The sequence below is a fragment of the Pristis pectinata genome, chromosome 20 (assembly GCF_009764475.1).
Source record: "Pristis pectinata isolate sPriPec2 chromosome 20, sPriPec2.1.pri, whole genome shotgun sequence".
In the NCBI taxonomy this organism is placed as follows: domain Eukaryota; kingdom Metazoa; phylum Chordata; class Chondrichthyes; order Rhinopristiformes; family Pristidae; genus Pristis; species Pristis pectinata.
The window spans coordinates 5,468,321-5,495,548 of record NC_067424.1 but is presented as its reverse complement, the minus strand read 5'-3'; the positions used below and the strand labels follow the sequence as shown (position 1 = coordinate 5,495,548).

General features: G+C 44.0%; 1 protein-coding gene across 1 annotated transcript; it reads right to left on the bottom strand.

Annotated features, from left to right (window-relative positions):
• Positions 1-723: 723 nt before the first annotated feature.
• med20 (mediator complex subunit 20) lies at positions 724-24,092 on the bottom strand. Its single transcript, XM_052035142.1, has 4 exons — positions 23,994-24,092; positions 12,902-13,053; positions 8,456-8,709; positions 724-2,549 (listed from the first exon to the last, which is right to left on the bottom strand). Exons 1-4 carry the CDS (start codon positions 24,005-24,007, stop codon positions 2,334-2,336), a joined length of 636 nt encoding a protein of 211 aa, XP_051891102.1. The 5' UTR covers positions 24,008-24,092; the 3' UTR covers positions 724-2,333.
• Positions 24,093-27,228: the final 3,136 nt, after the last annotated feature.

Genomic DNA, 27,228 nt, shown 5'->3' with positions numbered 1-27,228 from the left:
GGAGGCAGATGGATGATACACAGGAGGAGGACATTTAGTACAAATTGGCATCAAGATCGGCCCAACATCGCGGGCCGAATGGCCTGTCCTGTGCTGTACTGATCTATGTTATATGAAACAAAGTGATAAAACAAGACAGAGTAGCTCAAGTTCCCAATGTGCACCTTTCACCAAAGCCACTCTCTCGAGGGATAGTAGGTACCCCGAAGAATTTTGGCATTTGGTTTTCATTTCAAATTTCTAGCATGTCCAGAGTTCTGTCTGCCAGCTGTGGTACCCATCCATTTGATTAGATAAATAAATCTCACCATTATTACTCAAAAAGCTACATGAAACACAACATCACTTAGTAAATCTAACAATTCTACTTCAGCAACTCTTAGCACAAAATCAGCAAGAAATCACTGGGTTAGGGCACACAGTAAATTTTACACTCAGGTCTTTCAGGGCATTAACATCATTTAAGACAGAGATGTCAGCAGGACACAAGCTCGCTTCCTGCTTTATGACGTTACCTCACCCTCAGTCAGAATATTCTTAGCAGCAGAATGGTGTGTACGCTTTCTCAAAAGCTCATAAAAACCATTAATTGTTGTGGAGAAGTATACCATGCTGCATAATGCCGTCTGCTTAGCTTTAAACAATGTAACAGGAAAAGCTACTGAGTTTAAAGCCCAGTTAAATTTCATCATTTCCCCTAACTTCAGAAAATGTTCAGCCACTCAACAAGTTAAATGCTAAACCATAAAATCCCTTTAATTAAAAAAACATTTTAATTGACCAGCTTCAATAAAGAATACAAATTCCAAAACATATATGAAAAGAAAGACACAGCTTTGGCACCACTTGCTCTCTCACACAGGTAGCGATTCTATGCAACCCTGCTGAGCATGCCTCGGCGAGATGTTTGGTCACAAGAGCTACTGTATTCCGTATTTTCTTATGACGGAGAAGGTAGCTATTCAGTTCGTCGAGTCCATGCCTGCTCAGAGCAATCCCGTCCCCCCACTAATCAGCCCTGTAACTTATTCTACCCATATTTCCATCAACTACCCCCACCACGCCCCGGATTCTACCATTCACCTACGCACAAGGGGCAACTTACAGTGGCTAATTAACCTATCAACCCGCACGTCTTTGGGATGTTGAAGGAAACTGGAGCATCCAGAGGAAACCCACACGGTCACAGAGAGAACATGCAGACAGCAGTGGTCAGGATTGAACCTGGGTCCCTGGACCTGTGAGGCAGCAGCACCACCACCAGCTGTGCCACTGTACTGTCCAAATATGTACTCTGAACAGGAGTCACCTGACTGTGATCAGCAATGGGAACCCGGGCTATATTTGTGTTCTTTCTAAAACAAAACTCAAGCCCTGGCTCACTTAGGGTAATACTTTTGCATAAAATCGAAAGGTAAACCTTCCTGGACAGCAAGAGTCGCTCAGTCGACTGATCTAATGAACTCCCAGGTAAAGGACTTTCAGTCCTATTTTACAGCAAATTTACAATGACTCTATGTAACTGCACAGAAGGTAAACAATTATGTTGTTATGAAAGTAGAAAATTCTCAGATGAGAAAATTCTCAGAGAATTAACAGTTGAGGTCAATAAGCTTCAAAGACTTCTCTCCACCGATGCATCAACCCATGCTCCGCTGAGCAGTTCCAACACTTGTATTTCGGATTTCCAGCATCTCCAACAGTTTTCTTCTAAGAGTTATTTAGTTGTTAGGAGTAAGAGGCTTTTCCCACTATTTTCAGCTTCTCTGCTGCATACCATCTCCATCCCACACACCATCCACAGTTAGGCACGGTCTGAATTAGCCAATTATACCAAACTGATCACTGGATTTAATTAGGAAGATGGATCTAGTCCCCTTCTTGCCTGCAACCCTGTGAGCAAGTGACTTTATCCAGTCCTTCTTTACAGTGGTACAGTCAAAATGGAGAAAGTACTGGTGTAAGCTCATGTCACTGGCTTCTTCGCATCATGCCGTGCTCTTTTTTGTTCCCAATCGAGCAATGCTGCTCCACTTATTTCACAGGCAGGCGAGTCAGTGCAAGGAGTTGAGAAGGAGATTTAAAGAGAAATACAACATCATCGAACTCTTCTGGACATTGGAAACCAGGTGTGAAGTTATCTACCAGTAGAGATGGGAAGAAATAAACTACATTGCATCACTCCAATTCCACTCTTTGTAACAAAAAAAAGCATTGCAAGATTGTTGTAGCAATTTGAACAATTCCAAATGTTCCTTATTGATAGGATTTACTTTTCAGATTCAATGAAGAGGTGGTTTAGATTTGCAAGTACAAAACCCATGCAAAGCAGCCTATCTAATTCCTGACACAGGAGCCTGTTGCTGTTTCCGTATCTTATTGAACAGCTCCATATACTGAACTGCTGTGTCCGTCGGGGTATAAATTCCGTCGTGTTTTGTCGAGAATACAGAAGGGATTCCAGGGGTGTGGTTTCCCATGAAGCTTTGCATGAATTCCATCATGAGATTCCAACAGTCACTTGACACTATGCAGGGGCAGTATTCCACCTGCGACGATAAAGAAAAAAATATTTTGTTATCTTAGAAGCCATTTTTCACTGCAAATTACATTTACGGTACAGGTTCTTGATGCCCAGTGGAAGAAAAACTTGGGATTTATACAGCATCTGTCTTGATGTCTCAAAGTACTTCAAAGTCGAGTTTACTGTCATATGCACAAGTACACGTGTGCACAGGTGCAATGAAAAACTTACTTGCAGCAGCATCACAGGCACATAGCATCAAATAAGCAGCATTCACAAAAAAAACAACTTAAACATAAATTATACACTTTTTTTTACAAGAAAGAACACAATTAGAAAAAAAACAAAGTTTTAGTGCAAAGTGATCAAAGTGGTCATAGTGTTGCTAAACTGTAGTGATTCGGGTTGTGCTGGTTGGTTCAGGAACTGTATGGTTGAAGGGAAGTAGCTGCTTATTTGAATTGCCATACCATACCATGATGCAACCAATCAGTGAAACACTTTTGAAGTAATGGACCAAATTTACTGACCCGGATCCACCACTCACCAACTCTTTATGCCTGTACTTACTTGCTCCAGAGGTGTAGAACCTGTTTACCAGCAGAAATGTGAACTGACTTCTGAGGCCTGGGCTGAGCACTGCCAATGATGTACTGAGGAATCTACCCACCCAAACACCTCTGAAAACTTCTGATACTAGTTCCCAGAACCCAGAGACATTTAAAAGCTATTGAAAATCTCTTTTTTCAATCTTTTTATTGAATTTCAAATTAATTCAAATTAATATACATAACATTAATGATTATACATCTGGTGCGAAGAGATCGGGATAACAATAATAACAGTTAATATTTATACTCACAAGGAGTAAAATATGTAATCCAGACCTCGCGCTCTCTTGCTAAGTGTACATAATGCAAAAAAACGAAAAGAAATTTGATTATATGAAAAGAAAAACCCTCAAATCAAAAAAATATAATAGACAAATGCAAACCAAAAACCAAAAAAAAATACTGGACTGATAGTTCTTAGATTAAAAAAAAAGATTCTTATGTCGTCAGCTCCGCTCCTCTATATTCAAAAGTTATTGAAAGGGATTTGAAAAAGGTCTGCTTATATCATATGGAAATATTGAATAAATGGACTCCAACCTTCCTCAAACTTAAGCGAAGGATCAACAGTACCACTCCCAATTTTTTCTAAGTTTAAGCATGTTATAGTTTGACAAAACCATTGAAATGTAGTAGGGGGTATAGGGTTATTGAAAATCCAATTCAAAAAACATTAAAAAAAAGGTAAAAACACCCAAAACACAAATAAGAACATTAAATAAAATAGAAATAATGAATATAAATGCATCTTCCCCTTGTAGATGCCCTCAGTTCCAATCCAAGGTCAGTTGCCAGCAATGGAGAAAATTTATACATTCATGCTATATGTCATTCAATAAGTTTGGGGCTTCCACATTTGACAAGGTGTGCACGGAGGTCCTGGACTTGCTAAGTACCAGTTGCTCTCCTAATAACAGCCGGCACTTCATGACGCAGGAAACCAAAGAGGGACCAAAACCATGCTCAATGTCAGTTAAGCACAGCTGGGTTTGGGAGGATCAGTCTGGTTCCCCATCCAACCCTATGAACCAAGATCAATTGAATTTTTAATGTAGTCCACCCCTGCACATTCTCGTGGCTTTGATTTCATAATTATCAAGACAATGGATTGTACACAGCCCTTTTCTCGGAGATTTCTAGACATTGTCAGGCACCTTCAGGAGCTTTCGACTGCAATACTAAATGCACCTGCACAATCAAGGGAACTTTAAAAATCAAGTGACTTAGGCAGATAGCCCATGTGATTTTTGGAAAAGATAAAGGTTCCATGGGGAGGAACCCCCCCCCCAAAAGGCACAAGAGATCACTGGCAACTCCTTTCACACTAAAAGACGGTAAAAAGCAATTGATATTTGATTCAAGCCTTTAGACATAAGACATAGGAGCAGAATTAGGCCCATCAAGTCTGCTCTGCCATTCGATCATGGCTGATTTATTTTTCCCTCTCAACCCCATTCTCCTGCCTTCTCCCTGTAACCTTTGACACCCTTACTAATCAAGAACCTATCAACCTCCGCTTTAAATATACCCAATGACTTGGCCTCCACAGCCGTCTGTGGCAACGAATTCCACAGATTCACCACCCTCTGGCTGAAGAAATTCCTCCTCATCCCTGTTCTAAAGGGTCATCTTTCTATTCTAAGGTTGTGCCCTCTGGTCCTAGACTCTCCCAGTACTGGAAACATCCTCTCCACGTCCACTCTATCCAGGCCTTTCAATATTCGGTAGGTTTCAATGAGATCCCCCATCCTTCTAAACACCAGCGAGCACAGGCTCCAATGCCAGCACATCCTTCCATAGATATGGGGCCCAAAACTGCTCACAGTACTCCAAATATGGTCTGACCAACGCCTTATAAACCCTCAGCAGTACATCCTTGCTTTTATATTCTAGTCCTCTCGAAATGAATGCTAACATTGCGTTTGCCCTCCTTACTACCGATTCAACCTGCAAGTTAACCTTTAGGGAATCCTGCACTAGGACTCCCAAGACCCTTTGCACCTCCAATTTTTGAATTCATTCCCCAATAAGAAAATAGTCTACGTCTTTATTCCTTCCACCAAAGTGCAAGAACGTACACTTCCCCACGCTGTAGTCCATCTGCCACTTCTTTGCCCATTCTCCCAATCTGTCCAAGTCCTTCTGCACACTCCCTGCTTCCTCAACACTACTTCCCCCTCCAACTATTTTGTTCTATTTGATCTATTCTTTTTAAAATTCTTTTTTGACAATGGACTGTTTCTTGTTGTTCTAATTGTGGTCTTCCGTGTATAATTTATGGTTCTCTTGAGAATGTTGCGTCTCTAATACTATGTGCCTGTGATGCTGCTGCAAGTAAGTTTTCATTGTACCCGTGCACACATGTATGGCACAATCCTCCCCACCATCGAGGACATCTTCAAGAGACGGTACCTTAAGGCGGCAGCATCATCAAGGACCCTCACCGCCTGGGACATCCCCTCTTCAAGTTACTACCATCGGGGAGGAGGTACGGCAGCCTGAAGACCCAAACTCAATGATTTAGGAACAGCTTCTTCCCCTCCGCCATCAGATTTCTGAACGGTCCATGAACCCAATTTCGTTATTCCTCTTTTGCACTATTTATTTATTTTTGTAACTTATAATTTTTGTCTTGCACTGTACTGCTGTCGCAAAACAACACATTTCACAATATACATCAGTGATAATAAATCTGATTCTGATTGTGCAGATCACAATACACTTGACTTTGAAAAGCTTTTTTTACACACTGTTGCAGTAACAGAGGCAGATTCAATTGTAGCAAAAAAGCTGAACGCTGCTGAGTGTTTCCGGCATATCCCCATTTGGAATGATATGTGAAAGCAGCTCCAGGGAGAAAGCATTAAGGACATTTGCTTCTAATTAGCAGTTAAGGGATATGGGGAGAGAGCAGGAAAGTGGTGTTGAGGCCAAGGTTGGATCCACCATAATCTTCTTGAATGAAGGAGCAGGCTCAAGGGGCTTCCTGGTCTACTCCTGCTCCCATTTCTATATCTTATGTACCAACTTGGAGAGTTATTTATGTTTATCTTTTTCTTCAAAAGCAGGCTTCACAAGTCTCTTGGATTCACAAAGGATAAAATTCTACTCTTATTGTACCTGCGGAAAATTAGAGCTATTCGCTGTTCCATACTCAATGAGCCGGTCCCAACTGTTCCATTAGGAGAAGAAAGTTGCAAGTTTACAAGAGAGCAGAGGAAGAAGAGCATACGAGAGACTTGGTGCAGAAACGTAACAAGCATCAGATGAGGACAGGGTCATTGTAACCAGATAGAAAGGTTACCTGTTCCCCTCCCTCATCAGACTCATTAAATCATAGATATCGAGGGAAGTAGTGGAATAGACAAACTATTTCTGCTGGTTGGGGAATTTAGGCTTGAGGATAAAGTCCTGCAGAATGCAGGTTTACTCTGCATAGTTCTGAAGGTTCTTCAATTCTGAAGATTCTAAAGTTCTGAAGGACTTTATTCTGCATTCTGTTATTGTTTTACCCTGTACTACCTCAATGCACCGTTGTAATGAATTGATCTGTATGAACAGAATACAAGACAAGCTTTTCACTGTACCTCGGTACATGTGACAATAATAAACCAATTTACCAAAGTCTAAAAGATTTGGAATTAGAATTGGTTTATTATTGTCACTTGTACCAAGGTACAGTGAAAAACTTGCCTTGCATGCCGTTCATACAGATCAATTCAATTCATTACAACAGTGCATTGAGGTAGTGCAATAACAGAATGCAGAATAAAGTGTAACAGCTACAGAGAAAGGGCAGTGCAGACAGACAATAAGGTGCAAGGTCATAATGAGGTAGATTGTGAGGTCAAGAGTCCATCTTACCGTTCAACAAGCCTCTGAAGAGAGAAGTTCAAAGTTTAGAACTCTCTTTTATACACGGCAAGTGATGCTTGGTTTTAAGTTTTAAATCACTTTGATTTCTGTCAACCGAAGTACAAGGGATTAGGGAAACAACAGGTATAACGTGCAAAGTTACAGAGCAACCTCACTGAATGGTTGAACGGGCTCAAGGGACATCACAGCCTTCTTCTGTTCCTATCTTCGTAGAATGAGTGCAGGAGATTGTTGTGCAGTGGATATCCAACTGGTCCCCCTCCTCTGCTCTTACCTCACAGCTCTGCAATTGTTTCCTTGTCAACTATTCAACATAATAGAATGGATGTTACTTGTAGTTTTAAGTCACAGTTTTGAGGTGCTTCAATTGGCCACTATGCCAAGGGTGCACACGAGGTTCACCAGGATGCTGACTGAATTAGAGGACATGAGCTACAAGGAGAGGTTGGATAAACTTGGGTTTTCTTCTCTGGAGCGGCAGAGGCCGAGGGGAGAAACTGATAGAAGTTTATAAAATATGAGAGGCATAGATAAAGTAACCACCAGTATCTTCTTCCCCAACAACCCCCCCCCAAAAGGTCAAAACATCCACTACTAGAGGACATACATTTAAGATGAGAGGGGAAAAGTTCAAAGGAGATGTGGTCAGGTTTTATTTTACACAGAGAGTGGTGGGTGCCTGGAATGTGTTGCCAGGGATGGTGGTGGAGGCAGATACAATAGAGGTGTTTAAGAGGCTGTTAGATAGGCACAGGAATATGCAGAGAATGGAGGGATATGGACCATATGCAGGCAGAAAGGATTCGTTTAACTAGGTGTCATTAGCTTAATTAGTTAGGAACGACATCGTGGGCCAAAGGGCCTGTTCCTGTCCTACACTGTTCTAGATATTCCAATCACCATTTAACATTCATGCATCATCGATGAAAACAACCCTTGCTGAGAAACATGTTCACCTCACCCTTGCAGTTCCAAAGTAAACATTTGCTTCATTTATGGTTTTGACCCATTTCTATAAAGTTCATTCTGAATCAGCTTTTGATTTCTCATCCCGCTCCAAGGTTTCTTCACTTCTTGCAAGTACTAACCTTTCTTCTATATAAAGTGTGTTTGCACTGGTTTGCGAGAAGCTCTGTACAAATTCAATTTGCTGTGGGCAGTTAATTTTTGGTTATCAATTTAATCTACAGAGAACAGTGCAATTTAGCAAGGATGCCAGCCAAATGCCCACCAGAGGAATGTGCCAATCTAGGTGGATGTGAACTCTGCACCAAGCAGCTTTTTGCTTTGACTGTACCAATCCACCTGATGTGGAAAGGTAAAACAGACTCTACTACTCCATAGTATATATAACCTAATGAACCTATTAGAAACAGTGTCACAAAAATCTAGAAGGTATACAGGTCAAACATCAGTAACTTCAATAATGATATAATGGACTTACCTCAACAGATATACCACGGACACTGGGTCCCATGGTAACCGTCCCAACCTTTATCAAGAAGTCACCATATTGATAGCGAGGGCCTCGGCTTTCGATCTTGTTACTCTTGGCATTCTGGAAAAACCCCTTCAGCTTGATCATGAGTGTGTCAAAGTTTGTGTCAGCAACCAGGTAGGGCCCGTTTTCGAAAAGTGCAAAGCAGCTGAGAGGATACTCAGTGTTGTGCATAACGTACATGAATTTAGCAGGCTGCCCTAATGGGAAATAGGATGTATATCGTTAGAAGTCATGGGCACAGGACGCAGGAAGGATTGAGCCCTCCTTGCATTTCCAACCCCACAGAGATCACAGTGAATCCAGCTACAGCTTCTAAAAAAGATGCAGTAAATTACCCAACCTTGTACATACAGAATCTGCGTCTCCGTTTTCACATAGGGGGGCACCGACATCAGATATTTATTGACCCATTTGATCCCTGTTGAAGGCACTCATTCATGCTGGCTTCCAATTCCGTGCGAAATGATTACCCACTGGTGCCCCAACCTGACGGTCATCCTTTGCATGTGCACTTGGACATTACAACCTCTTTGTTTATATCACACCAAGTGGCACTGTACATTTTCCATTAGGAGGCACTGAATAAAAAAAAATCACCCCCCCCCCCCCCACCGCCTCTCCACCTCTGTTCTTTTGCTCAGGAAATCTGGTCAAATGCAGACATTCCCCGTTCCAGGATCTCTGGCTGAGCTTCACTTTTATTTGAAGGGCAAGAGGATCCAGTGAACTGGAAACACTTAGGCAAGACAAAAATACGCAGCAGGAATCCTTGTAGAAAATACTTCAGAGCTGTTTTAACATCTAATAAACATGTACTTAAGTTGTGACTAAGTCATCTGAAGTATTTGTGATTCAGACCTCAAGGGACAAAGAACATGATGTCCAAACAGGAAGAGAATTTTACCACCTGGAGAGAAGATCAAAACCTTGCTTTAGCAAATCTTCTCGGACATGAGGTAGTGAGCATGGTGTAGCTTCACATATGGCACACACATGGACAGAGACCGACTTTCTTTCTCCAGAGCTGGGATATTTGAGGCAACTTCAGTCACCCCATGAGGAACACAGAAATAGGAGTAAGCCATTCAGTTACCCAAGCCATTCCACCAACCAGTGGGATTCAACATTATAGCTGATTTGTATTAGAAATCTATCCACCTTGGATCTCTAAGCCCCGTCTCATAAAAATAGTCAATCTCAATTTTGTAACTTCCAATCTTCAACAGCTTTTTGTGAAAGAGTGCGTCAGATTTCCATTACTCTGTGTGAAGAATTGCTTCCTGAAATCAGTCCTAAATGGCTGGTTCTAATTTTAATGTTACGTCCCCACATTCTACAATCCTCTTATCAGAGGGGACAGCTCCTCTCTATCTAACCATCAGATCTTTTAATCGTCATAAGCACTTAAATTAGGTCACCCCTAATCTAATATACTAAAGGGAATGCAAGACTGGTCTATGCAACATCTTCCTAATTTAACCCTTCAAGCCTTGGAATCTATAATATACCCACTCCAACAGTAACATATCCTGAGGTACAACACCCCCAATTGAACACTATTCTCAACATTGTATGTCGTGTCTAATCAAAGTTTTATAAGTCCATTACACAACTTACATCATATTGAATTCAACCCCTTGAAGTAAAGAACATTCCATTAGCCTTTTCAATTACTCAATATCACAGTAATTAATAGGCATCTCAGCACAAACCAAAGGAATACATTTTTGATTAGTTGAATTTCCATACAGACAAATAAAGTTCCTGGTTCTGTAACATTGTGTGGAAACATTAGTAACTCAACTATGGGACGAGTAACATTATAATAATAAATCAATAATCATAAGATTTTTAGCTGGAAATTTTTCTAATCGGCAACGTTTTTCTTTTACACTATAATCAGGCTTCAGTTGTGCCAGTTGTACTTTGAGGGTCCTTTCAGGTCACCAAGTCCCCATGGATGGTGTAACACAGGGGATTCATGTATTTACAGCTGTTAAGCAATCAAGAGTTCAAGTTGTGCACTAATGTTCTGATGGTTGCTTGTCCAAACATATACCACTCCTCACTGCATGTAACTGACAGCTTATTACTAATATCAAGCACAAAATGGATTATAAGGTTAAGACCTAAAATTCAGCAGTTCCAAACAGAAAAGCACAAAACCTGTATTATGCCAAATGCTAGCATGCCAATGTGCCACTCCTTCCAATGTAAAAGACACTCTCATTTTTGCAAATGCAATTTTCACAAAGTAAGATCCAATGATCAGTAACATAATGGCCAGAAAATACATTTTTACTAACATTGATTGAGTGAGAAATATTGGCAGAACAACAGGAAGGACTCAAAAGTGCCGTGATAGAACATTCTACATCCACCTCATAGCACTCTGTGGTTTTGGTTTAATATTTCATTTGAAAGACTAGATCCAACAGTGCAGCACTCTGAGTTCTATCACGTGGCAGCTGAGATTTTGTTCTCAAGTTTCTTATAACTTTTCAACCCTGAGGTGAGATTCCCATCAACAGAGGCATGGCCAGTCAATATCAGCTACTGGTCCATGGCAGACCATTAAGTACTTAGAACATCTAATTGTTCATTACATTCTCCTATCGGTAACATTTTAAACAAATGATTTCTGGTTATTGTCTAATAATGCTCCAATCTGTTAAAATCTATTTGGGTGAATTGTGATGGTTCGAACTTGACTGACAACTTTTGACAAAGATGTTGCAATCTAGTTCATCATCTATTTACACTCCTGCTTGGGAACATCATCTGCTCTGCCATCTACTTACATTCCTGCTTTGACAGACAAGAGATCCCAAACCGTCTCTTTGGTAGGCAACTGGTTCTAATCTTCACTAGGCATTTTGTATCTGGTTTGTCAAAGTGAGACAAAGCTTCCCCTGTCAGTGGCTCAGCTGCTGACGTCTTTGAAGCAAAGAGAGAATGTTGTAAACTCAAGTCCCATTCCAGAGACATGACCACAAAAATCTAAACAGGACCTTCAGTGCAACACACAAAATGCTGGAGGAACTCAGTGGGTCGGGCAGCATCTATGGAGGGAAATGGGCAGTCAACGTTTCATTCGGACTAGCGCCAAGAAATTGCTGCACCGTCAAAGATGTCGCCTTTTGGATAACACATTCAACCAAGACCCCCTCAGTTCTTTCAGGTTGACATACAACACCCCACTGCCACTATTTTGAATAAGTGCCCCAATGATATTTGCCTCTCAATCAACAGCACAAATCTAAATTACCTGGTCATACTCACACAGCTGTCTGGGCCTGCGTGCAAGTTGGGTGCTTTATTATCAACAGTGACCAAAACTTCACTATCTTTATAAATACAATCCACTCTGTTTGGTAATAGTGGATGGCTACAACTGACCCCAGGATGGGGTGGAACAGGAGACAAATCCAGACACTGTCACAGCTCCTGGGCACTTCTAGTTTGCACGAGATCAGGACTGCAAGTGCAAAATTATTCTTTTGTTTTATCCCTTATGTTTGCTCTCTTGCTTCTCTAAGCATCTCACATAACAGGAGGCTAAAGAAATTTGGCATGTCCCCTTTGACCCTCGCTAATTTTTATCGATGCACCATAGAAAACATCCTATCCAGATGCATCACGGCTTGGTACGGCAACTGCTCTGCCCGGGACCACAAGCGACTGCAGTGAGTTGTGGACACAGCTCAGCCTCCCCTCTATGGACTCTGTCTACACTTCTCGTTGCCTCGGTAAAGCAGCCAACGCAATCAAATACCCCACCCACCCCAGACATTCTCTCTTCTCCCCCTTCCCATCGGGTAGAAGATACAAAAGCCTGAGAGCACGTACCTCCAGGATTAAGGACAACTTCTATCCCGCTGTTATACTCTTGAACGGTCTCCTAGTACGATGAGATGCACTCTTGACCTCATAATCTACCTCATTATGCCCTTGCACCTTATCGTCTGCCTGCACTTTTTCTGTAACTATAACACTTTATTCTGCATTGTTATTGTTTTCCCTTCTACTACCTCAATGCTTTGTAATGAAATGATATGTATGGATGGCACGCAAAACAAAGTTTTCCATTTTACTTTGATACATGTGACAATAATAAACCAATATCCAGTAACACCCCTTCACTCATTGACCAGATAACCTTGTTTACAGCTTATCCCCCATGGTCATCCTGGTTTTACCCTGAGATGTCCATCTCTCCCCACAACTTAACAAGCTGCTTGTCTCCTTCCCAGTTCTGATGAAGTAGCTTTGACCTGAAACGTTAGCTCTGTCTCTTCCCACAGATGCAGCCTGACTCGCTGATTACTCCAGCATTTACTGTTTTTATTTTATCCACTCCTCCTTCCACTGATAGTCTCTGACAATTACCTGGGATGGTCACTGTAGGTCCTGCATGATAAGTTTCACAGTCCACACAAAATGTGCCCTGCTTAACAGCACCCAGTATTTCCAGCCTCTTTGTCAGCATCTCCACTGCTTGCTGGACGCTCTTTCCCTCAACTGCTGGAATCTGGGAAACACTGGAAAAGAGAATCAGCAGATTAGCAAAGCCCAGTGCAGTCATAGTTGAGGAGGTCAATCTTCCAGAGGGCACCAGCTGCCTCTGTCATCCTTAACTATTCACCTCCAATGCACAGTATTGCAAGAAACTGCAGAGCATTTTAGACTCAGCCAGATCCATCACGGGCACAACCCTCCCCACCATTGAGGACATCTTCAAGAGGTGGTGCCTCAAGAAGGTGGCATCCGTCACTAAGGACCCTCAACATCTGGGACATGCCCTCTTTTTGTTACTACCATGGGGAGGAGATACAGGAGCCTGAAGACCCACATTCAACGATTCAGAACAGCTTCTTCCCCTCCACCATCAGAGTTCTAAATGGTCTATGAACACTACTTTGTTATTCCTTTTGTTTTTGCACTACTTATTTTTATAATTTATAGTAATTTTATGTCTTTGCACTGTATTGCTGCCTCAAAACAACAAATTTTATGTCAGTGATAATAAATCTGATTGTGATCCGTTCTTGGTTCCGGGTGGGGTGGGGCTTTGGATGTTTGTAGGTGACCTTGACAGGGCTGAAGAACACTTGGTCATGATTGTCAGAAAGATGCTGGGTCTCCTGTGCTTTTTCCACCCACCATCTAATCTTCAGACCACAAGTTCCCTTCCGGACCTCAGCCTTCAGCTCTAGACCTCTTTTTCTCCCCTTCCTAGAAGCATGGTGGAATGCCTTGTGTTTGCATGCAATTAGCTTCCGGATCTCCTGAGCACTCTCATCAAACCAGCTGATTCTTCTTGATTGAGGAGCCAACAGTCTCCTCATGTGTATAGTATAGTCTGGTCAATATGTGATTCCAGATCTACTGATATGGGTGACTCATGGCTGGCATCTGAAATGAGCTGATTCATTGAACTAAGCCACTCAATATTTTTATCAAGTCATCAATACCACGAATACCATTCAACCCTTGAAGTCTGCCCCACCTAACCATAAACCTTGGCTCAATTTTCACCCCACCCACCCAGGTCATTCTCTCTTCTCTCCTCTTCCATTGGGTAGAAGATACAAGAGCCTGAGGGCATGTACTTAAGACTTAAGGACAGCTTCTATCCCGCTGTGATAAGACTATTGAATGGTTCCCTTATATGATGAGATGGACTCTGACTTCACAATCTACCTTGTGACCTTGCACCTTATTGCACTGCATTTTCTCTGTAGCTGTGACACTTTATTCTGTATTGTTATTGTTTTTACCTGTACTACATCAACGCTCTCTGTACTAACACAATATAACTACACTGTGTAATGAATTGATCTGTACGATCGGTATGCAAGTTTTTCACTGTACCTCGGTACAAGTGACAATAATAAACCAATACATTACACCCTCACATTTAATCCCCATATTCTTTAATAGCCAGAAATTTAAATCTAGCATCCAAAGCTATTAATCCATTATCACTGTCAATTATAACCTCAAACCTCATGGGTTAGTTTCCAGATATTAAATATTAGAATTTTACAGGCAGCTTTAATAACAAGGAAAGCTGAGGGTCCGCAATAAGAACTCAATTCTAAAGCTTCTAAATTCAAGCAACTTAATCTAATTCCTGCTAAAGCAACATTATAAATAAATAAAGCTAATCAGAAAGTTAAAATTAACTGTTTCCAGTTCCGAAGGGTTGCAAATCTGAAACGTTGAGCGTTTCTCTTTCCAAAGGTGCTGCCTGACTTGCTGTGTTTTTCCAACATTTTCTGTCTTTGTTTCAGATTTCCAGCATCTGCAGGTTTTTATTCATTTTTAAAATTAATAGTGTCACAAACCAGCAACAAAAGAAACACACTGAGCATGATTCAGTGTTAAAAACTATTTTATTAATCACTACTTATGATAATACGTAAAATAAAAGTAAAAAAAAAATGTTAGTATGTTAGAATTCAAGAATGTTAAACCTTGAACGTTGACCCCAAAACTAAACTCTTCGTGTGTGTGTGTGACAAAGTCCAAAACTCCCAGTTCCTGAATGGTTCTTAAAGTTCAGTTCCGCAAGCCATAAGGTGAAACATGAGCAAGGGCTTCTTCAACAACCACCGTTGTCTGAAGATAAGATGTAGATGTAGAAAAACATAGAGAGAGTACATACGAAATCCAAATGTTCCACGATGGAACCCAAACGACACTTCAGTGTTTACTCGGTAGTGACTTCCTCACCCCGAAAAGCATCCGAACCGTGGTCGTCCACACACAAATACCTGTTTCCTTCTACAGGTCAGCAACAAAGTGAACTCCACCGGAATTACTTCCAACTTCCATACATGGATTTCAGTGGCAAACACAGTTATTGTTTCTCATCCATCGATAGAGAAAACAAGCAGGCTGGTGTCTCTCTCCCTTCTCTCTCTCTCTCCTTCTTCTTCTTCTGACTTCTTCAACAACGTCATTACGTCCTTTATCTTCTATTGACGTAAGCACGCCCCACACACACATACACACACACTCTCTATCTTAAAGGGACTTTCACTGAGTCCGTAACACCTCCCACCTAAAAAAAAATTTTCCCAAGAAAATTTTAACCGCGCATACAGTTAGTAATGTTAATAATTATCATTCTACACAACTACAGACTATCAGATTAGTACAGATACATGTTTCCCATTTAACATCGGGAAAGACAATCAGCAATCACATTATCTTTGCCTTTAATGTGAGTTATCATGAGATCAAACTCTTGCAAAATTAAACTCCAGTTTAACAGCCTTCTGTTCTTGTTTTTGACTCGGCTCAGAAACACCAATGGGTTATGATCTGTATACACAGTCAATGGTTTCTGAGCAGTGCAAACATATACACTGAAATGTTGCAAGGCTAAAACAAGCGACAGTAATTCTTTCTCTATGGTGGAATAATTCTTTTGATGCTCATTAAATTTCTTTGAAAAGTAAGCTACAGGATGGTCAATATCATCAAGGTCACCCTTCTGCAACAACACAGCTCCTGCAGCTTCATCACTGGCATCTACTGCTAATGAAAATGGCTTTTCAAAGTCAGGTGTTCTGAGCACAGGATGGTAGCATAAAATGGCTTTCAGCTTCTTAAATGCTTCTTGACAAGAATCTGTCCAAACAAACTTTACTCCCTTCTTCAGAAGATTAGTTAGGGGAAGAGCAATATCAGCAAAATTTTTACAAAATTTTCGATAATATCCAACCATTCCCAAAAATCTTCTAACAGTCCTCGTACCTGTGGGAATAGGGAACTCAGATATTGCTTGAACTTTTGCCTGAACAGGAGCTTGCTTGCCTTGACCTACAACATAACCAAGATACGTCACAGTGGCATGGCCAAATTCACTTTTAGCCAAGTTAACTGTAAGGTTAGACTTGGAAAGTCTTTCAAACAATCTTTCTAACGCAGAGATGTGATCTTCCCAAGTATCATTCCCAGTCACTAAGTCGTCAATGTAGGCATCTGTATGTTTTAAACCCATGAATCACTGAATTAATCATTCTTTGAAATGTTGCCGGAGCATTTTTCATTCCAAATGGCAAAACATTGTATTCATACAATCCAGAAGGGGTTACAAAGGCAGAAATCTCCCTTCCTCTATCTGTTAATGGAACACACCAGTACCCTTTTAATAGGTCAATCTTTGTAATAAATTTCGCCTTTCCCACTCTGTCTATGCAATCATCCACCCTAGGAATAGGGTAAGCATCTGACTTTGTTACAGCATTCACTTTCCTGTAATCTGTGCAAAATCTAACAGTTCCATCAGGTTTAGGTACAATAACACAGGGCGAACTCCAATTTGAAGTAGAATGTCTAATAATATCATTTTCCAACATGTATTTTATTTTCTGATCAACAAGTTTACTTTTTTCCACATTCATTCGATATGGGTGTTGTTTGATTGGTTTTGCATCCCCAACATCAACATCATGGGTAATTATCGATGTTCTGTTTGGAACATCTGGGAACAGATTTTTAAATTTTAAAATTAATTCTCTCATCTGTTGTTTTTGTGAAACTTGTAAATGGTCCAACTTCGTTTCAAGGTTCTCCAGGATATTTTGGTTTTTTAGTTTCGATGGAACAATATTTGGTCTAAATTGGCCTTCCTCAACATCAACATCAGGCATTCTAGAAACAACCTTCACATCACCCACCAAGGCCACAACTGAATCCCTCACTTAATAAGCTTTTAGCATGCTTACATGACAGAGTTGTGTTTTCTTGCGTCTATCTGGTGTTTTGATTATATATGTTAGATCAGTCACTCGAGATTCAATAACATAGGGTCCAGAAAAACGAGATTGCAAGGGATTATTTTGACTAGGGAAAAATACCAACACCTTTTGCCCCACTGCAAATGTCCTAGGCCGAGCACGTCTATCAAAATATGTCTTCATTCTTATCTGGCTGGTTTTCAAATTCTCTCTCGCTAGCTGGCAGACTCTCTCCAACCGAGTTTTAAATTTTTGGACATGGGGAGATCTCCACTTTCTCATTAACACTCCGTTTTTGAAATAGTATCCAAGTGGTACTTTTTCAATCTCCTCACATGAAGGTGCTTTTTCTTTCAATTCTGTCAACTCAGGGTCCTTTGTCTGTTCCACCATAAAATCCTTCCTCGACAAAGACAAATCTTTAAATTCAGGCTCACTATAAGGATGTTGATCCTCCAGTGAAGACAGAAAAGTCTCAGATAAGGCATCATAATTTTCTTCCTGTTTAGGACTGTCACAAGGAACCACATCAGACTGCACCGGACTGTCTGTCTTGGCTAATTCTCTAGCTCTAGCTCGAGTCACCGCACATGATGGCTAAACATCTGGATCATTCTCAGACTCATCAATCCTTGGTTTGGTCGTTAACCGTACCACAGGAACAATTTCTCCATCTGCAAGGTCATTTCCCAATAACAAAGAAACTCCTTCCACTGGCAAACTAGGTCTTATCCCTATCTCGACTGGTCCTTCTACGAACTTTGACTTTAAAATCACCCTGTGAAAAGGGACAGACATGGTCTCACCTGTAACGCCTCGTACTAGATTTACTTCACCAGTGTCACTTTCTTCACCAAAATTTAAAACACTGTCCAGCAAGAGAGATTGACTAGCCCCAGTATCTCTAAGAATTTTCACTGGCACCTGGGGTGACTCATCATTCAGTGAAACAAAACCCTCTGATACATACGAACGGAATTCCTTTCTCACCTCCTCCAACTTTTCCGCTTTTACCTCTTGCAAGGACTGATCTTTAACAGCATCTCCTAAACCTTTTTGATTTTTAATTGCCTGAAAGCAAGCATTGGGCCCAGCTTCCTTCTTTTTCTTCAAAAGGGCACAATTAGATATCACATGGCCAGGTATCCTACAGTAATAACAAGTACGCTCAACAGGTTTCTCCAGCCCTGGCTTCTTTTCATCCTTTCCTTTTTGATTACCTCCCAATTTAATCTCCGGTTTACCTGGATTGTCCTTGTAACTCTTTTGAAAGGTTTTAGGTTGTCCCCATTTGGATTTATGGGTTAAAGCATAATTATCTGCCAACCTAGCAGTTTCTTGTAAAGTTTCCACTGCCTTTTCATTTAAATATGTTGTTAATTCAGCTGGAACACATCTTTTAAAGTCTTCCACTAGTATCAATTCTTTCAATTTATCAAAATCCCCATCTACATTTTTAGCCATGTACCATCGTTCAAAACATATTCTCTTTCCATTGGCAAATTCCATATAAGTCTGATCTGCAGATTTCCTCAAGTCTCTAAATTTTTGTCTATAAGCTTCAGGTACCAATTCATAGGCCTTCAGTATAGCTTGTTTTACCTTGGTATAATCAGCTGCATCCTCAACAGACAAAGCTGAATAAGCTTTTTGAGCTTTACCTTTAATCACACTTTGTACCATAAGAGCCCATCCTTTCTTTGGCCAGTTTGAACTCACAGCAACCTTTTCAAAATGTTGGAAATACTGATCAACCTGATCTTCCTCAAAAGGAGGGACTAATCGAACCTCCCTGCTGGCTGAAAAACCATCATCAGAATCAGATTCCGAACTCTTTCGCTTCATTTGTAACTCATGCTGCCTCTTTTTCTCCTCCTCCTCACTATCCAGCTCCATCCTCTTCAATTCCATCTGCTTCATTGCTAGATCAGCCTCTATCTTCATCTGAGTTATCTTTTGTTCGGCCTCTAATTTATTTTGTTCTCGTTCAGCCTCTATCTTTTTTTGTCCCAACTCGACCTTCAGTCGTGTTTGTTCTAACTCCATCTTTGCTATCTGCACCTGTCTAACAGGTCTCTCTGACTCACCCCCAGAAAACTCTTCTAACTGTTCTAATTCTTCCTCCTCCAGATCCTCCAACTCCACTGGTTGAAAAGTCACATCAGAAATCACTGGTTTACTCTCAGGAAACTCAACTACCTCACTCAACTCAAACACTTCTTTCTCCAAATAGTAGTCAACTATCATTCTATGAATAACTGCTTTTCTCATAGACTGCTTTACTTCTGTAAGGTTTAGCTTTGTAGCAATCTTTATCAAATCATCCTTTTTCGCCACCTCCAATCCCTTTTGGGTTGGTGACTCCAAAAATGCCTTAATATCCATTGCTGCTGGTTTCCACACACACAAGCCAATTAAAAAGAATTTATCAGACCTCCCTCAAAAATCTTTGGATTGAATCCCGAACAAATCTCGTCAATCTGGGGTACAATCCCAGACGACACTCGTTAACCTTGGGAACGATCCCGGACGAATCTCGTTAACCTTGGGAACTATCCCGGACGAGCCCCCAATTTTGTCACAAACCAGCAACAAAAGAAACACACTGAGCATGATTCAGTGTTAAAAACTATTTTATTAATCACTACTTATGATAATACGTAAAATAAAAGTAAAAAAAAAATGTTAGTATGTTAGAATTCAAGAATGTTAAACCTCGAACGTTGACCCCAAAACTAAACTCTTCGTGTGTGTGTGTGACAAAGTCCAAAACTCCCAGTTCCTGAATGGTTCTTAAAGTTCAGTTCCGCAAGCCATAAGGTGAAACATGAGCAAGGGCTTCTTCAACAACCACCGTTGTCTGAAGATAAGATGTAGATGTAGAAAAACATAGAGAGAGTACATACGAAATCCAAATGTTCCACGATGGAACCCAAACGACACTTCAGTGTTTACTCGGTAGTGACTTCCTCACCCCGAAAAGCATCCGAACCGTGGTCGTCCACACACAAATACCTGTTTCCTTCTACAGGTCAGCAACAAAGTGAACTCCACCGGATTACTTCCAACTTCCATACATGGATTTCAGTGGCAAACACAGTTATTGTTTCTCATCCATCGATAGAGAAAACAAGCAGGCTGGTGTCTCTCTCCCTTCTCTCTCTCTCTCCTTCTTCTTCTTCTGACTTCTTCAACAACGTCATTACGTCCTTTATCTTCTATTGACGTAAGCACGCCCCACACACACATACACACACACTCTCTATCTTAAAGGGACTTTCACTGAGTCCGTAACAATAGAACCTTAGTCCCCAAAGTAATCATCACCAAAAAGTGCTAGAGAAAACAGGTGAACTGAAACTGGACAAATCCACCTGCACCCAATAGTCTGCAGGACTCGATGCTAAAGGAGGAGACTAGACTAGTGGAAACCTTCCAAAGTCCCCCAGATTCACAGACCCGATCGGAGGCAGCAAATGGAGCACTGCCTCAGGAAGAATAAAAAAGAACAGGGATTTTTTTTTAAACTAGTCAGCCTGACATTTATTGTGAGAAATAAAGCAGGAATCCATTTTAACAGTGCAGTAAACAGGAGTTTAGAAAATCATGATAATACCATGTTGACTTTACATTATGAAGAGAAAATCGTGCTTATTTGATCTAATAAAGTTTTCCTGAGGATTTAAGTAGGAGAATAAATAAGGGGAACTTGTAGATGAGATATAGCTGGATTTTCAAAATCATTTGATAACGTACCCAAACCAGTTCCTAGGTTATGAAAGGGTTCTATTCCTGTGTCAGAAACAAACACAGTGTGTGGGGGAGGATCACAGAAACGGGTGTAACAGGATAGCAAACTGGTGCAGGAAGAATGGCCACCAGCTGGCCTCATCGACTCCGTAAGTGAGTGAGTCTACTCAGTGCTCCCAGCTCTGCTCGGCTCCACACAGCCCTCATATGTTGCAGCTCGTTCACATATGTTTGGGCGCCCATAAATAGTGTGGTCATAAACCAGGGAGGGCCTGTATAGAGTCAGAGATAACATATTATCATGGGTAGTGGATTGATGAAAGAACAGTAAATGGAGAGTAGGAATAAATTAGTCTTATTCAGGTTGGCTGACTGCTATTCTAAGGTGCTGCAGAGGTCAGTCTTGGACCCCTTTATGTACAATTTGTATTAAGCCTTACATGAAAAGGCAGAGTGGAACTTATTCACATTTGCTGTTGCCACAAAGGAAACTGAGCACATTGTCTGCAGGAAGATGAGGAAAGGAACAGCAGATGGAACACGATGGGAGAAAACGCACAGTTTCACATTTTGTAGGTAGTTTTTGAACACCGAGAACAGCAAACGTTGCTGTATAGCGGGATCTGGGTGTTCAGGAGATGTAGAACCTAACAACCAATTAGATAGGAAAATGCAATGTTGGACTTCAATGCTGGGGGTTAGATACAAAAGCATATTGGCTTATTGTGAGAGCACGGGGCTTTGCTGAGATCTCATTTGGAGCACTAAGTGCAGTTCTGGTCTCAGTACCCAAAGCAGGAAATACGTCTTGGAGTCAGCAGTTTCACTGGATTAATTCCAGGGATGAGGGTATTGTCCTATGAAAAGAGATGGTATAAAATTCTTCTAAACACACTCGAGTTTGGCGTGTGAGGCAATCTCATTGAGAAGGAGATGCTGAGGCTGTTTTCTCAGGATGGAGGGCCTGGATTGAGGGGTCAAAGTTTCAGGACAAGATGTTTGAGATGAGGAAAAATTTCTGTATATAGAAAGTTGAAAACCTCTCAAGTTGTCCACATGAAACAGCTACAGATGCTCAATTGTTGAGCACGTTTAACGCTGAGATGAATAGATTGGGATGGGGATATCCCAAGTGATATGGGGATCAGACGAGTTTATGGTCTTTTGGTGGAAGGAGCTCAAGGGCCAGGTGACGGGACTCTTGTCCCTATTAAATGTTCAGTTCCAAAACTACAACATCAGTTGCTCCAAAGTGTCCAGTTGGGTTCTGTCAGGAGTGACAGAACTCCTGAAAGAAAATTACATAAAACGCCATTGTTTATAAATGGCACCATGTCATGCCACAGCCAAGAAAGCTCACCAGCGCCTCTGCTTCCTCAGAAGGCTAAAGAAATTTGGCATGTTCCCTTTGACATTCACCAACTTTTATCAATGCACCATAGAAAGCATCATCTGGATGCATCACGGCTTGGTATGGCAACTGCTCTGCCCAGGACCACAAGAAACTGCAGAGAGTTGGGGACACAGTCCAGTGCATCATGGAAACCAGCCTCCCCTCCATGGACTCTGTCTTTAGCTCTCGCTGCCTTGGAGTAGCAGCCAGCATAATCAAAGACCCCACCCACCCGAGTCATCCTCTCTTCTCCCCTCTCCCATCAGGTAGAGGATACAGGAGCCTGAGGGCACGTACCACCAAGCTCAAGGACAGCTTCTATCCCACTGTGATAAGACTATCGAACAGTTCCCTTATACGATGAGATGGACTCTGACCTCACGATCTACCTTGTTGTGACCTTGCACCTTATTGCACGGCACTTTCTGTGTAGCTGTGACACTTTACTCTGTACTGTTATTGTTTTTACTTGTACTACATCAATGCACTTTGTACTAACACAATGTAACTGCACCGTGTAATGAATTGACCTGTACGATCAGTATGCAAGACAAGTTTTTCACTGTACAAGTGACAATAATAAACCAACACCCCCACTTCCCTTCCCCCAACCCTTCTCCCCCAACACCCCAATCTCCCCGTCCCCCTCTCCCCACCACACCGTCCCCCTCTTCCCCACACCCCCATCCTCTCCTCATCCCCTCTCCCCCAATCACCCGTCCCCCTCTCTCCCCACTGTCCCCCTCTCCCCACCCTGTCCCCCTCTCCCCCACCACCCCTCCCCACCCTGTCCCCCTCTCCCCCACCCCCAATCACCCCCACCCCCCTCTCCCCACCCTGTCCCCCTCCCCCCCACCCCCAATCACCCCCGTCCCCCTCTCCCCACCCTGTCCCCCTCTCCCCCCACCCCCCTCTCCCCACCCCCCTCTCCCTACCCTGTCCCCCTCTCCCCCACACCCCCAATCACCCCTGTCCCCCTCTCTCCCCACTCCCCCTCTCCCCACCGTCCCCCTCTCCCCCCACCCCCAATCACCCCCACCCCCCTCTCCCCACCCTGTCCCCCTCTCCCCCCACCCCCCTCTCCCCACCCTCCTCTCCCCACCCTGTCCCCCTCTCCCCCCACCCCCTCTCCCCACCCTGTCCCCCTCTCCCCCCACCCCCTCTCCCCACCCTGTCCCCCTCTCCCCCCACCCCCAATCACCCCCACCCCCCTCTCCCCACCCTGTCCCCCTCTCCCCCCACCCCCTCTCCCCACCCTGTCCCCCTCTCCCCCCACCCCCAATCACCCCCACCCCCCTCTCCCCACCCTGTCCCCCTCTCCCTACCCTGTCCCCCTCTCCCCCCACCCCCTCTCCCCACCCTGTCCCCCTCTCCCCCCACCCCCCTCTCCCTACCCTGTCCCCCTCTCCCCCCACCCCCTCTCCCCACCCTGTCCCCCTCTCCCCCCACCCCCCCTCCCTACCCTGTCCCCCTCTCCCCCCACCCCCAATCACCCCCGTCCCCCTTCCCCCACCCATCCCCCCGTGTCCTGGGCTGCGACCTGACGGTCACCGTCCCCGCAACATCAATCGAGCCGCCTTCTCACCAGGTCACCCCCATCCCGCGCCGCCTGCCGCCGGCCGCCTCACACCCGAACCCGGCGCCCGCCTTCCGTCCGGGCCCGCCTCAGAGGCCGCAGCCACCCTCCGCCCACAGCGCCCCCACCGGCCGGGAAGACCAACCGCTCCTCCATTCATACCGCAGTTTCCCGCCAGAGGCTCCAGCGACGCTCCTCCCACCGCGCCCCCTACCGGCCCAGAGGACCGAGCTGCACGAACCAGCGGCGCCCAGGAATCCTCCGTCTGCAGCGCCACTGCTGGATTGGAGGAGCAAGCGCCTCCCCACTCAAACCAGCAGCGCAGCCCCCGGGGCTCCCACCGGCTGCGCCCTGACTGGCCACGGGGCTCAGTTCAATGAGAAGGGGGGGAAGAGGAAGGGGACGAGGGGGAGGGGGACATGGGGGAGAGGGGGAGGGAGAGGGAGGGGGAGAGAGGGAGGAGAGAGAGAGGGAGGAGAGGTAGGGAGAGGGAGAAGGAGACAGAGGGAGGGAGGGGGAGAGGAAGGGGGAGAGAGGGAGGGAGGGAGGTGGAGGAGGGGAGAGGGAGGGAGAGGGGGAGGGAGGGGGAGAGGGAGATAGGGAGAGGGAGAAGGAGGGAGAGGGAGGGAGGGGTAGGGAGAGGGGGGAGAGGAAGGGGGAGAGAGGGAGGGAGGTAGGGGAGAGGGAGGGAGGGAGCTGGAGGAGGGGAGAGGGAGGGAGGGAGAGAGGGAGGTAGGGAGAGGGAGAAGGAGGCAGAGGGAGAGGGAGGGAGGGGTAGGGAGAGAGGGAGGGGGGGAGGAAGGGGGAGAGAGGGAGGGAGGGGTAGGGAGAGGGAGGGAGGGAGGTGGAGGAGGGGAGAGGGAGGGGGAGGGAGGGAGGGGGAGAGGGAGGTAGGGAGGGAGAAGGAGACAGAGGGAGAGGGAGGGAGGGGGAGAGGAAGGGGAGAGAGGGAGGGAGGTGGGGGAGAGGGAGGGAGGTGGAGGAGGGGAGAGGGAGGGAGAGGGGGAGGGGAGAGGGGGAGGGAGAGAAGGAGGGAGGGGAGAGGGAGGTAGGGAGAGGGAGAAGGAGACAGAGGGAGAGGGAGGGAGGGGGAGAGGAAGGGGGAGAGAGGGAGGGGGGTAGGGGGAGAGGGAGGTGAGGAGGGGAGAGGGAGGGAGAGGGGGAGGGAGAGTGGGGGGGGCGAGAGGGCGAGGAGGAGACGGATGGTAAGGGGGGGACGGGTGGAGGAGGAGGGGAGAAGATGAGGAGGTGGGGGTGTGGGTGAGGAGGGGAAGGGGTGGAGAGGAGGGGGAAGTGAGGGGGGTGTCTCCCCGGGTTACGGAAGACCCGACATGGAAATCCAACTTTACGCAAACTCTCCCATAAATGGAGACACAAGAATGCTTTATTAGCCTAAAATATATTAAAATGTTTCATGTCGTTCATTAACAACTGGATACAGAATATGTTCCATTATTTTAATTATTGGTATGGTGAACATAGAAGATATTCAATGAACTGAAAGAATTATGGGATTGAGTACAGGAGCTGTGATGTCGTGCTACTGCGCTTGGAGTATTGCATTCAGTTCTGGTTGCCCAGCTATAGGAAGCTGGACAGGGTGCAGAAAAGATCCACAAAGATGTTGCCAGGACTGGAGGGTTCGAGTTATAAGGGGGACTGGAGTGAAGGAGACCGAGGGGTGACCTTATTGAGGTTTATAAAATCACGAGGGGCACAGATAAGGTGGAGGGTCACAGTCTTTTCCCAGGGTAGGGGAATCTAAGATTAGAGGGCATCCGATGAAAGGGAAAAGGTATAAAGGGGATCCAAGGGGCAAGTTTTTCACACAGAGGCCTTTGGGTATACGGAACACTCTGCCAGAGGAACTGGTAGACGTGGGTCCAACATTTAAAAGACGTTTAGACAGGTACATGGATAGGAAAAAATTTAGAGGGATATGGGCCAAACATAAGAAAATGGGACTGGCTCAGGTAGGCACCTTGGTCATCACAGATGAGTTGGGCTGGAAGGCCTGTTTCTGTGCTGTATAACTGTATCAGAATAAGATTTATTATCACTGACATACGATGTGAAATTTGCTTCTCTATGTAGGTGTATGCAGAGCAAAACGATATGGGTAGCTATAGAAAACAGACAACAGCTCGATGCAGTACTGAAAGAAAATGAAGTTGTACATCAGGAAGGGGAGGCTCAACTATTTCGGGCAATGGGTTTTATGGCAGGCGGTTAGAGTAACATTATTACAGCACCAGTGACCCAGGTTCAATTCCGGCCACTGCCTAAGGAGTTTGTACATTCTCCCCGTGACTGCATGGGTTTCCTCCGGGTGCTCCGGTTTCCTCCCACATTCCAAAGACGTACGGGTTAGGAAGTTGTGGGCATGCTATGTTGGCACCAGAAGCGTGGTGACACTTGCAAGCTGCCCCCAGAACACTCTACACAAAAGATGCATTTCACTGTGTGTTTCAATGTACCTGTGACTAATAAAGATATCTTAATCCTGATTTGGGGGAAATTGTCCATTCTTACTTAAGGGAAATTCTCAGGAACTGAACCCTAATATAACCTGGGGATTGCCTGTACTACAGATGCTGAAAATTTGGTTCCTTAATGCAAGAACTATTGGAGGACCATGTTAGAGTAGGGTGTGAGGTTTATGGATCCATTCAATATCTTCAGTAAAGTCAATAATGTATGGAAGATGTGCCATCACTAAAGTAGTTTCAGACAAAAATTCAACTGAACCATAGTTTGAGTGCTGCACACATTCCCATTTATTTTATTTTCACACAGTGGCAACACCTTCCTCCGTCCCATTCTATACAAAGTTCAGTCGAGTTTTTGTCCGGGGCACAAGTGCGGTGAGGCACAGGTACAATGAAAAACTTGCTTGCAGCAGTGTCACAGGCACGGAGAATCAGACAACGCAGACAACATAAATTATACATGAGTTACTCAACAGTTAAAGACATTGAAGAAAAAGACTGTGCAAACAAGACATTAGTGCAAAAAAAGAGACAAGCCCATGGTAGAGCAAGTGGTGGCCCGCAAGTGTTCCGTTGCTGAGGTAGGGTTAGGGCTGTGCAGGTCAGTTCGAGAAGTAGGAAAGTAGCTGTTCCTAAACCTGGTGGCATGAACCTCCTCCTGCCCGATAGTAGCAGCGAGAAGAGGGCACGTCCCGGATGGTGAGGATCCTTGATGATAGATCCCACCTTCTTGAGGCAGCACCTCCTGCAGATGC

Excerpts from the sequence above, each read along its gene's own strand:
- med20 (XM_052035142.1), bottom strand. Across the intron at positions 8,710-12,901 it reads ACCTACAGTGACCATCCCAG|GGCAGCCTGCTAAATTCATG; the intron begins GTAATTGTCAGA and ends ATTTCCCATTAG. Across the intron at positions 2,550-8,455 it reads TCCGTGGTATATCTGTTGAG|GTGGAATACTGCCCCTGCAT; the intron begins GTAAGTCCATTA and ends TTATCGTCGCAG.